The following is a 12,740-nucleotide window of genomic DNA, read 5'->3' on the forward strand; positions in this document are numbered from 1 at the left end:
CTAGGTGGCATGTTTCCAGACCCCACCTGACCCAGTGGTGCACTGTTGTCTGAGTCTCGGCTGAATTCTCATCCCTCAAGGTCTGTCCATATAGGGCAGGCCCGTACCTCTTGTGCTGTGTCCACACCTAGAAGTCCACTCCCAATATTCTGTACTCTCAAGGCAAGGCCATGTTTATAGCTGAAAGGCTTATTTTTCTAAAAGGATTCATGAAGAATTTTCAAATCCACTGTTAATCCACTCCTAAAAAAAGTATTAGCTGGGCTGGAGAGATGGCTTAGTTGTTAAAAGACCCAGGTTTGATCCCCCAGTACCCACTTCAAATCGGATGCACAAGGTGGCACATGCATCTGTAGTTCCTTTGCAGGGGCTAGAGGCCTTGGCACACCCATTCTATCTCAAATGAATAAATAAAAATACTTTAAAAGAGAGATTGAGAATAAGATCTGTTCCCTTGAGAACAAAGGAGTATTAGATGTAGCTTCATCTCAGGTCCCATCCTGGAGAGGGACACTCTGGACAAAGGCCCCCAGGCTGCCCAGTCACCTCTGAAAAAGTAAGTACGGGGCCAAGACCACGAGTCATTACAACTAAAGTACAGGTCTGGAAATGACACAGGGAAGAACACTTGGGGTTTAATCAAGATCCTCAGCAGCACACAAGGTCAAAGGCCCCCAACAATCATGTGAGCACTGACACACAAGAGAATCACCTCTTTTTTTTTTTTTTTAAAGAAATTTATTAAAATAAGGACAAGCATTAGCTGGACACTGAAATAGTTTTTCACACTAAGTGTGGTACTAGAGCAAAAGAGCAGTTTAAACTGTTTTTAAAAATCATACACTATATTAGGTAAGGCACTACAAACCTGTCACGTTTTCAATAAATATGATTTTTTTTAAAGGCAGTAGTGAGTTCCACTGGTTAGATGAGGACAGGCACTGTACTGGTAAAAGACAAACCTTGCTGTGGCCCTTGTATAAGACTTACTCTCAAAGATCTTTTTTAAAAAACTGACAGGTAAAAAAACAAAATCACAGTTTTCTCTTTCCAGTTTGGGTCTCTTCCAGAGAGATCTGTTTAAAAAGTGCTTTTTCTTCATATATTCCTTAGTGACAATGAATCATGCATAAAGTATAAAAGATTACCTCTCAGGAAACAAGGCCATCAGATGTCTCAGAAGAGTCTGGAAATTTGTGTGTTTCGATTGTGGTGACATCATCAGAGCTTGGAAAACCCTGGACCTTCTAGTACCCAAGGAGGCTTTTTTAGCACCTCTGATCAAGGAGTGTTAAGCAGCCCAGAGGAATCACAGTGGCTCCTGTGTTGTCTGGTGTAGACAGGGAACCAGCTCGGGCATCTAGTAGTCTGGGCATTCATTCCACACCAGCGGCACTTACTAATACCAATCGTGTGTTTGTCACCATGCTAAGCACTCCTCAAAGCATGCGTTCTCCAGTAGGGCGAAATTTGGATTTCTGTAGTGATTACCGATATTAGTGCCTCATTAGTCTGATGTGCCAACCACTTTTGGCTACAGCTGCTACAGTCAAGTAAGGCCACCTCTTTAGGACACAGTGGCCACAGCAAAGAGGGAAGGGCAGTTTTCCATACACAGCCAGATGGTTTCATCCATTTCATCCCTCAGTAGACATCCTTTGAGTCAAAGTACTCCACATTATTAAAAGTCACCATCAAACTGGAGTTACTAGTCATAGAAGGCCACTAAACATTCTCTGGTTCTCTGCCTATGAGGCTAATTTCATGGCAGAAGTAAGTTGCATAGATCACTAAGATTTCACATTTTCACACATTTGGTTCCTTCAGGCACATCTTCAACACCTAGCATTGTGTGCGGTCAGGCTGTGGGTGGTCACAAGGTAAAAGATTAGCAAGAATCTTGTGAGCCACTTCAGTCAGGGTGGTGATTTTCTTTTGTTTTGGCAGCTGAATAGAAGGGACTGTTCATCTGATATATCACTACTGGTATGTGACATTAGGATTACAATTTGGCAAAATTAAGATGGGAAGTATACTTCCAGTTGTTTTTTAAACATTTTTAGGTGTTTTTTTTTTTTTTTTTTTTTTTGAGGTAGGGTCTGTAGCCCAGGCTGACTTGGACCTCACAGAGCCCCTCTTACCTCAGCTTCTAGAGTTCTGGGCTTAAAGGTGTGCACTGCTCCACCCAGCATGCTTCAATTTCTGACAAGTCAAGTAGACCTATAGTCAATATTTTAAGGAATCTGGGTTGCAAAAAGTCAATTAGATCTATATACTCAACGTTGTAAGGAATCTGGGTTGTAACTGCTCAGATGAATCAGAGCACACAGCTGGTTTCATTCTGGAATGTATGACATTGCTTTCACCTGCTAAGATTCAGTCTCCAGTTTGACATCAATATATATATATACATATATAATAAAGTTGTCTTTAAATTGTAAGCACAATTTGTACCTCATTACAAAAACATCACCTTCAAAATCAGTCACTGAGAAGCAATTGGACACAAAGCATCTAATCACAAAAACAGGAAAGGCCGTCAAAGAGCACTTCAGAAAGAAGCAAGCCAGGAGGCTTCAGTTGATCTTCTCCAGGGACCTGTAGTAATCTGTTAGCACCTTCCATGCTTTCGGGGCCATGAAGCCATCTGGGGGATTCTCTCCTTCCCGGGCAAGCTTCCTCATGCGAGTTCCTGAGATGAAGTCGAAATCGTTGTGCCTGTTACAGTGTACGCAACAGAGGATTCAGTGTAGGTCAGTAACATCCGCCTTAAAGATTCCTACACTTAGCTTATGGGTTTTAGACACATACATTTTCTTTCCGTAAAATGCTGCACATTTGAAAAGGTGTAGTTCTCTAAGTCTTCAGCAACTTGTAGAAGAAAAAGGAAGTAATGGCAGCTATCTCTCCAATATTTCCTGCACACTGACTTTGTCATGCACATGTGTATGCTGTGCATGTGCACATGTGTGAGCATGTGTGCCCACATGAGTAGGCCAGAGAAAAACTTTTGGGGTGTTGATCCTTGCCACAAGCTTCCAAGCTTTCAGAAATTCTCCTGTTTTTGTCTCCTGTCTCACCAGGTACTACGATGACAGAAGCCCACTGTGGCTTCTAGATTTTTATAGGGGGTTGGCAGATCAAACTCGAGAACCCGAACTTGTATGGCCATCCACTAAGCCATCTCCCGAACAGGAAGTGTCCTGAGACCAGAGACTGTGTATTATGTCTCTGCTTACTTCTGTGAGCTCTCCAGGTGGGAATAAGTGCACCATTAATATTCACTTAGTCTTTCTGCATTATGTCCTAAAGGTCCTAGGTGTTTAGTGTATGCTCAAAGGATATATATATATATATTAAAGGAACAATATTTTGATGTTGTTTCTGAGACATAGTCTCTGGTAGCTCAGGCTGCCTTCAAACTTACTATATAACCAAGGATGACCTTGAATTCCTGATATGCCTGCCTCCACCTCCCAAGTGCTAGGATTATAGGAATGTGCCGCTACGTCCAGATCAAGAGCAATTTGTGTGTGGTGCTAGAGATCTAATCCAGGTCTGTGCACACCCTAGGCAAGTATTCTACTAATAATGCCCAAACCAGAGAGAAATGCAAATAGAACATCTAGCCAGAAATGGTGGTGCACGCCTTTAATCCCAGCACTTGGGAGTAAGAGGTAGAATGGTTCAAGGCCACCGTGAGACTACATAGTGAATTACAGATCAGCCTGGGCTACAGTGAAGCCCTGCCATGAAAAACCAAAATAAGGGCTGGAGAGATGGCTTAGCGGTTAAGCGCTTGCCTGTGAAGCCTAAGGACCCCGGTTCGAGGCTCGGTTCCCCAGGTCCCACGTTAGCCAGATGCACAAGGGGGCGCACGCGTCTGGAGTTCGTTTGCAGTGGCTGGAAGCCCTGGCGCACCCATTCTCTCTCTCTCCCTCTATCTTTCTCTCTGTGCCTCTCGCTCTCAAATAAAATAAATAAAAAATTTAAAAATTTTTTAAAAAACAAAATAAATAAATAAATGCATCAACCACACCCAAAGGACTGTGCTACAACCTTGAGTTTATCAAGAGAGTCGATCCAACTTGGGATAATGTGGACTAGCGATTTCTCCAAGGGGTTTGCCTTGTCATGCCAATTCTCACAATGCCAACTAACTTTTCCTCCAGAAGCCTACCTTGCTGGATCATAGAAGTCCATGGCCTTTTTGGTTTTATTGTAAGCAGCCACTCGGAATGGAATGATTTCCACAGAGGTGAGGCCAGGGGCCATGCTCAAGACCTTGCCCCCATGGGTGGGTTCATACAGGTCCTTCTTGGTGTCAGGGTGGGGCATTCCTGCAGGATCCCTGCCCACAATGTAGAAATTGGCCCCGGCTATCATCCGGCACCTGCAATGCCACTGCACCTGGAAACAGTACAGAGGGAGCACGACAGTCCAGGGACAAGTCCAGGGTCCCAGTGGAGAATCCTTTCCCCTGCTCCGAAGTCACTCAGTGAGGCAGGTCTACTAAAAGGTGCAAGAAAGCCCATCAATCCTAAGACTCACTTCCTTTACAAGCTAGGCTACCCCGGTTAAGAGGGGAGCTTTAAAGACGTGAATAGTAGGCATTCTCCTCTTACAACCAGGGGTTGCATTTCTTTACCTCTTGAAATGAGGCTGCAGACCCAGAACATTCAGATCTTACTGTGGATTTTATCTTCCAGCCCCTCCCTCTTAGTGTAAATCGAAATGTAAAGGAAGTTATATATTCTACCATGTCATTTTCTGACCTAAATGAGCTAATTACCTTTCATATGTAAATGCCGATTCCAGTTTAGCACAACGCTTGTCTTCTTTAAAGTTCAGATGAACATAAGAGATGGAGAAGAGAGCTATAGAAAGGTGTGGAACTTGGATATGGTTGAAAAGAATTCATTCATTAACTTCACATTGGGCAACTGGGAAGATAGCTCAGCAGTTAAAGGTACTTGCTGAGTTTAGTTCCCAAGCTACCCACATAAAGCCAGTCACAGCACAGAGTGGCACAAGCATCTGGCATTCATTTGCAGTGGCAAGAGACTCTGAGTGGGGGGCGGGGTGCAAAGACAGCAGGGAGGGAGAGAGAGAAATAATTTTTTAAAAACTCAGTCTTTAATCCCAACACTCAGGAGGCTGAGTGTCATAAATTCAAGGACAGCCTGACCTGCAGAATGAATTCCAGGTCAGCCTGGATGAGAGTGAGAACCTGCTCCAAAAAAGAAAATAAATACACCGGGCATGGTGGTGCATGCCTTTAATCCCAGCACTTGGGAGGCAGAGGTAGGAGGATTGCCGAGAGTTCGAGGCCTCCCCGAGACTACATAGTTAATTCCAGGTCAGCCTGGACCAGAATGAGACTCTACCTCAAAAAAAAAAAAAAAAAAAAAAAAAAGAAATAAAAATAATAAATTAAAAACCCAGTTTGGGCATTGAGATGGGTTGAGACCCTTCCAATTCACTGCACTGCTGATACAGTGGGACAAAGAAAATATCTTATAGGTTCACTGTGCTATGATGAAAGGAAGATATCACCTTTTAAAGGTAACTTCTTCTGGGTTGGAGAGATGGCTTAACTGTTAAAGGAACTTGCCTGCAAAGCCAAAGGACCCAGGTTCAATCCCCCAGTACCCATGTAAAGCCAGATGCACAAGCTGGTGCATACGTCACACGTGTCTGGAGCTCATGCCTATTTTTTCTCCTCTCTCCCTCTCTGTTTCTCAAGTAAGTAAATAAAATAATTAAAAACAATTTTAAAAATTATTTAATAAAAGACAACTTCTCCCTTCTAAGACGCTTTGGGGGCATGATAAATCGTATGAAGTAATCGGGATAAATGCAATGGCACATTAGGTTAGATACATTTGCCCGGTAGCTCAGGTGAGCGTTGCAGCCATTGCACTCACAAGCTGTCTGTACACAAACAAGATGGAAACATCGTTACACTTGAAAAAGAGAAACCAGAAGATTTTAGAGTCTGCTGATGAAGAAGAAAGGGGGCTGGAGGGATGGCTTAGCGGTTAAGGTGCTTGTCTTCAAGGCCAGAGGACCCAGGTACAATTCCCCAGGACCCTTGTAGGCCAGATGCAGAGTGGTACATGCATCTGGAGTTCATTTGCAGTGGCTGAAAGCCTTGGAGCACCTATCTTTACCTTCTCTCTCTCTCTCTCAAGTAAATAAAATAGTTAGTTTTTAAAAAAGAAGAAAGGATCAATCCCAACAGCCATTTACTCTTCTGAGTAAAATCTGAGCCTCTACTCACGTACCTCTGTGGGGCCAGCATATAACATGGGAGATGGAAAGATGGCCACGATGGTTGACTTGGGATCTAAGACCCCTTCCTCCAGTACAGCTGCATGCTGTTTCATCCGCCAGTCCAGAGGCACGTCGTCATCCTTGGTCCAGCCGCCCAGAGGGTGTAGGAGGAGGACTGGGTGCTTGTAGCCCCTCTCCAGGAGCCTGCGGCGGGTGTCCTGCATCAGCAGAGCATGGCCATTGTGGACAGGATTGCGCAGCTGGAATGCAAACACTGCATCTGGGAGAGAAAAGCCAAGGTCAAAGAAAAGTGCAGTGTTGCTCGTCCACAAGCAGAGACTGAAGAGCTGGAGCTAAGGGTATCACTCAGTGACGTCCCTAAGTCCACTTGCTTTGAATTACTGCCTGGAGAATATGCCTGGGCCTTTGGGCAGGGGGTACTCGAACACCACCAACCCATGCCAGATTGCTCGGATAGGATGGGATGCAGAGGCAAGAGACCACAAAGGATGAAATCCGGGGCTTTGAACGCCATTCCTGTGACCCCAGGCAGGTCATCACTCAGAGGTTCTCTTGCACCTGCTGCACGTTTCCTTCCCCAAGAGGATGGACAGCCACGAGAAATGTTTCTTGGGGCTTGTGTGTGTTGGCAACAAACTATAAGTGAACAACTTCTCCTTCGCTTTAAACTACGAAATCTTCAAAATGGCTCTGCTTAGGAATGGACTGGTAAAGGCCTTAATTTTTTTCCATGTTTTTATTTTTTAAGCTTTTGCTTTTAATTTTTTTGCTTGTTTGTTTTTTGACGTAGGGTCTTGCTCTAGCCCAGGCTGACCTGGAATTCACTATGGAGTCTCCTGGTGGCCTTGAACCCACAGCAATCCTGCTACCTCTGCCTCCCAAGTGCTAGGATTAAAGGCATGTGCCACCACATCTGGCTGTTTCTAATTTTTATTTGTGTGAAAGTGACATAGAAAGACAGATTGGCATGGGCATGCCAGGGCCACTTGCTGCTATAAATGAAATCAGACACATGCTACTTTTGTGCATTTGGCTTTATGTGGATACTGGGGAATTGAACCCAGGTCAGCAGGCTTTGTAAGCAAGCATCTTTAGCCACTGTGTCATCTCCCCAATCCCTCCCATAGTGTTGAAATATAATTGATATATATCCTTTCTAAAATACCTAAAGCCTCAACTCTATGAAAATCAGTGATGATCCCATCATTAGCCCCCTCCTCTCTCTCTTGGTTTTTCAAAGTAGGGCCTTGCTTTAGCCCAGGCTGACCTAGAATTCACTATGTAGTCTCAGACTGGCCTCAAACTCACAGTGATCCTTCTACCTCTGCCTTTCAAGTGCTGGGATTAAAGACATGCACTGCCCTGTCCAGCCCTTTCCTCATTCTCAAAGTGTATATGGTGAAAAATGAAGGCTGGAGAGATGGCTCAGAGGTTAAGGCACTTGCCTGCCAAGTCTAAGGACCCAAGTTCAATTCCCCAGTATCCATGTAAAGCCGGATGCACAAAGTGGCCCATGTGTCGGGAGTTCATTTGCAGTGCCTAGAGATCCTAGTGTGCCTATTCTCTCTCCCTCCCTTCCTCTCTCTCTTTCAAATGATTAAATAAATAAAATATAAAAAGACATAGAGTGAAAAATGAAAATTACTTCCCTCTTGTTTCAATGTGATCCCCAAGAGGTCACAGGCATTTTGGTGTCATTTAAGGTCTTTAGTGCTTCTTTGGACACAATAGGTTAAGGATTTTAAAACTGTCTTGTTTTCCAGAATAGGATCATACTACATGTACTGTTCTGAAATTTTCTTCTGCACTTAATGGATATATTTTAGAAAGTTCTTTTGTGTCCATGCATATTTTAAACTGCTATACAATGTTTCAGTATGTGAAAGTAGTGCAGAGGTAGATATTTATTTGAGAGTCAGAGAGATGGGGAAAGGGGAAGAGAGAGAGAGAAAGAGAGAGAGAGAGAGAGAGAGAGAGAGAGAGAGAGAGAGAGGGAGAGAACGGGCATGACAGAGCCACTTGCCTCTGCAAACAAACTCCAGATGCATGCACCACTTTGTGTATCTGGCTGGATGTGGGTACTAGGGAATCAAACCTAGACTTTACAAGCAAGCATCTTTAGCTGCAGCCCCTACACAGACTTAGACTGTCTATACTACATTCACACTAACAGATGCTTTCATCTAAAACCCATGCTGACTCAGCTGGGCATGGTAATGCATGCTTATAACCCCAGCGCTTGGGAGGTGAAGGCAAAAGGACCAGCAGTTCAAAGACAGACCCTGACTCAAACAAAAGCAAAAGCAGCTGATTGCCGATATCCTTGATCCTGTGACCAGCGAGGGGGAAGGAGTGCTCACAGACACAATGGGGCCAGCTTCATACCAGCGTTCATTTCTTTACACTTCTGCTTGAGCTCCAGAGGCGTCAGGCGGTACTGGTCCAGCCCATCATCCCACCTTATTCTCTCCAGCACCTGAAGGTCTCCACCAACCAGCCAATCCCCACTTTCCATCACCATCTAGAAAATTATTAAAATTATTAAGAAATAATTATTAACATTATTAAAGTTACTAATGCATAACATTGATTTCTATTTTTTAAAATATTTATTTCTTTGAGAGAATGAGAGAGAGAATGGGCACATCAGGACTTCCTGCTGCTGCAAATGTACTCCAGGTGTATGTGCCACATTGTGTATCTGGCTTTAAACATGGGCACTGGAGAATTGAGCCTAGGCCAATCTACACTGGCAGGGTTTGTAAGCAAGTGCCTCTAACCACTGAACAATCTCCCCAGCCTACTCAGTTTTTATCCAGGAGAAACAAAAAGGTCTTGAAGAGAGATCTGCACACCCATGTTCACAGTGACTATTCACAACAGCTATGAAGTGGAAGTAACCCAAACGTTCACCAGAGACGGAATGGAAACACAAGATGCCCAACACGTGTTCATGCATGCACCCCTCTCATACAGACTAGAAAGCCCTTCAGCCTTTACCAGAAAAGAAATCTTGTCAAATGTTTCAACATCGACAAATCCTGAGGACATGAAAAGTGAGTTAAATCAGTCACAAAAGAGCAAATACTCTATGATTCCACTTCTATAAGGACAAAATGGACACCTGAAATGTTCCATGGAAGGCGGAGGCAATAGTGAATGCGAGGAAGCTGACTCATTTAGACATCAGCCATCACCCATGCTCACGTAGCAGCCCTAAGTGGAATCCACACACACACACCCCAGATGTCAAAGTGGAAGAGGGACTAGCTGGGAAGAAGAGTGGGGGGAGAAGGAGAAATGAGAAGGTAATAGGAGGTGATTCTAACCAAAATACATTACATATGTGTATAAAAATTGCCAATAAAGAGGAACACCTATGGGGAACCTAACACGTAATAGCAATTTGTTTAAAATTGATAGTAAGCATCAGTAGTACTGATTAGGAAGTTAGATGAAGCTTGGAGCGAGAAGTGAGGAGGGATTTGAGGAGAGGTGTGGTGGTTTGATTCAGGTGTCCCCATAAACTTAGGTGTTCTGAATGCTAGGACCCCAGCTGGTGGCAGTTTGGGAATTGGAGCCTCCTGGATACAGTGTATTGTTGGGGGTGGGTTTATGGGTGTTATAGCCAGCTTCCCCTTGCCAGTGTTTGGCACACTCTCCTGCTGCTATTGCCCACATGTCTGCTCATGCCATTGTTTTCCCCTGCCATCACGGAACTTCCCCTTGTGTCTGTAAGCCAAAATAAACCCTTTCCTCCCCTAAGCTGCTTTTGGTCAGGCTTTTTGGGCAACAAGGGGATAGTAGACAGGCAAGTATAAGGACAGAATATAGGATAAAAGGGTCGGTGGGGGAGGGGCTGGGGCAAGGGAGGGAGAGGACAAGGAGATACACAAAACTAAAAATGGCATGAATCAGTATCATAGAAACCTTCCTCTTGTTTAGCCAATTAAAAGATGCAAATGGGTCGGGCGTGGTGGCACACGCCTTTGATCCCAGCACTCGGGAGCAGAGGTAGGAGAACTGCCATGAGTTCAAGGCTAGCCTGACTACATAGTTAATTCTAGGTCAGCCTGGGCCAGAGCAAGACCCTACCTCAAAAAACAAACAAACAAACAAACAAACAAAGATACAAATGGCTAATACACACCTAAGGAAATGTTCAGCATCATTAACCATCAGGGAAATGCAAATTAAAACAACTATGAGATTCCATCTTATTCCAGTCAAGGTGGCAATCATTAAAAAATAAAACAACACCTGGAGGTGGTGGCACACGCCTTTAATCCCAGCACTCAGGAGGCAGAGGTAGGAGGATCACTGTGCATTTGAGGCCACCCTGAGACTACATAGTGAATTCCAGGTCAGCCTGGGCTAGAGTGAGACCCTACCTCAAAAAAACATAAAAAACAAACAAACAACAATAAATGTAGGTGAGGTTGTGGGGAAAGAGAAACCCTCATTTACTGTTGCTGGGCATGCAAACTTGTACTACCACTATGGAAATCAATATGGAGATTCCTGAAAAAGATAAAAATAGAACTACCAACAGACCCAGTTATCCCCCTACTGGGCATTTATCCTGAATGCTCCCTGCTTCACTGCAGAGATATTTGCTCAACCATGTTTATAGCTGCTCAATTCATAATAACTAAGAGCTGGAATCAACCCAGGAGCCCCTCACTGGACACATGGACGATGAAGACATGTTTCATTTATGCAGTGGAACTCTACTCAGCTCTAAGAGAACAAGGATACAGTGAAATTTGTAGGATAAGAGACGGACTTGGAACAGATCATACTCGGCGAACACCCAGAGCACAGAAAGCCCAGCGCCGCATGGCTTCACTCATCTGTGCTTCCTAACCTGGAACAGCTTGAGTAGTTGGCATAGCTGAGCGGCACCTTTAGGCCCAAACAATAGAGATGGAAAGGTTAGGGGAGGAGGGGAAGGTGAGGTTGGGGGTACTTAGTGAGGTAACCCAGGCCCAGAAAGACAAATGTCATGTGTTTTCTCTGATATGTGGGTCCTAGCTACAAATGATTGGACTTCTATGTGAGTAGGAGTAAAACTCAGTAGCAGAGGCCAGTAAGCTAGAAAGGGGATATAAAGGGAATAGAAAGGGAAGGAGGGGGGACTTAATAGGATGGTATTGTATATATGTAAGTAGAAGAACAGATTAATGGGGGTGGAAAGCTTAAATGAGGTCAGAGGAAGAGATTGAGTAAAGGAAAGGTGGAGGGAGGGCTAATCAAAATCTAAGAGGATATAAATAAGTCTCATGGAAACCTACCTTTTGGATGATGACACACCCAGAAGCCACAGATTGTTACTAGAAAATTTTCAGTGCCAGGGATGGGATAATTTCTAGTGAATTGTTGGACAGGGAGTTCCCTGATATCCCCCCAGTCATTGCCATTGCCGAGGCCCTTAGTTTCCCACCAGGAATAGATGGTAAAGCCCTATTACTGAAGACTGCACATACTTGGGCAGTGAGGTCACTGAGAAATCCTGCTGGTGCTGAGCTGAAAACCTCCTCCATGTAGACCAGCTCACAGAAAGCTGGAAAAAGCTATGCTGCATGCAATTCAATGGGAGAAAGAGAAATCACCAGTGGAGATACTCAATAGTGGACACTGCAAGCCTTAAATTTGGCCATCCAGTCCAAATGAGACAATGGGTGCAAGAGTGGCATTTCTGTTATGGGAGAAACCAACTGCTCTCAAATTGGACTGGAGGCCTACTCCATGGGAGGGACTACATCCCTGATACTGAAAACCTACAACAGGGGTAGTCATGAACCCTAGAAGTATAATGTCTGCTGGTGTCTGGCTAAATGTATATACTATGCTCACCAAAAACTGCCCATTGAGCCTTTCTCTTAGTGTTCATACCCATATATTAATGCTACTCTCACTTTTGGTTAGAGAAGCTTCCCTTTTCAGATGGCAATGACCTTGGGATGACTCACAATGCACCATGGTGCTGAGAAGAAGTGACAGAGGAGTGCTCAGCACTGCAATATCTCTATCACACCTTCCAAAGCTCAGGGTCCATTGCAGAAGAGGTGGTGGAAAGAATGTAAGAGCCAAAGGAAGGGTAGGACTCCTTACAACACGCTCCTCCAGACACAAAATGGCCTGGATGTCCATGACCTCACAGTGCCTGACACTACCTACACAAGGCCATCATAATAGGAGGAAAAGATCATGACATCAAAATAAAAGAGAGACTGATTGAGAGGGGGAGGGGATACGACGGAGAATGGAGTTTCAAAGGGGAAAGTGGGGGGAGGGAGGGAATTGCCATGGGATATTGTTCACAATCATGGAAGTTGTCAATAGAAAAAGTCAACAACAGTAAACAAGCAGTGGATCCTGCAAGCAAAAAGAGCGACCATGTGGGCAACACACTCACAGCAGAGCGACAAGGGCACATAGGT

The 12,740-nt window shown here is 44.4% G+C and overlaps 1 protein-coding gene across 1 annotated transcript in view; it reads right to left on the reverse strand.

Annotated features, from left to right (window-relative positions):
* Positions 1 to 724: 724 nt before the first annotated feature.
* Papss2 (3'-phosphoadenosine 5'-phosphosulfate synthase 2) overlaps positions 725 to 12,740 on the reverse strand; it is a 92,056-nt gene continuing 80,040 nt past the window's right edge. Inside the window, exons 9-12 of the mRNA XM_004653196.3 lie at positions 8,683 to 8,818; positions 6,288 to 6,556; positions 4,181 to 4,410; positions 725 to 2,718 (exon numbers count right to left, since the gene is read on the reverse strand). Coding sequence (XP_004653253.1) covers positions 2,577 to 2,718; positions 4,181 to 4,410; positions 6,288 to 6,556; positions 8,683 to 8,818 — 777 coding nt within the window. The 3' untranslated portion in view covers positions 725 to 2,576. The remainder of the gene's footprint in view (positions 2,719 to 4,180; positions 4,411 to 6,287; positions 6,557 to 8,682; positions 8,819 to 12,740) is intronic.

Source organism: Jaculus jaculus, chromosome 1 (genome assembly GCF_020740685.1).
Source record: "Jaculus jaculus isolate mJacJac1 chromosome 1, mJacJac1.mat.Y.cur, whole genome shotgun sequence".
NCBI lineage: Eukaryota > Metazoa > Chordata > Mammalia > Rodentia > Dipodidae > Jaculus > Jaculus jaculus.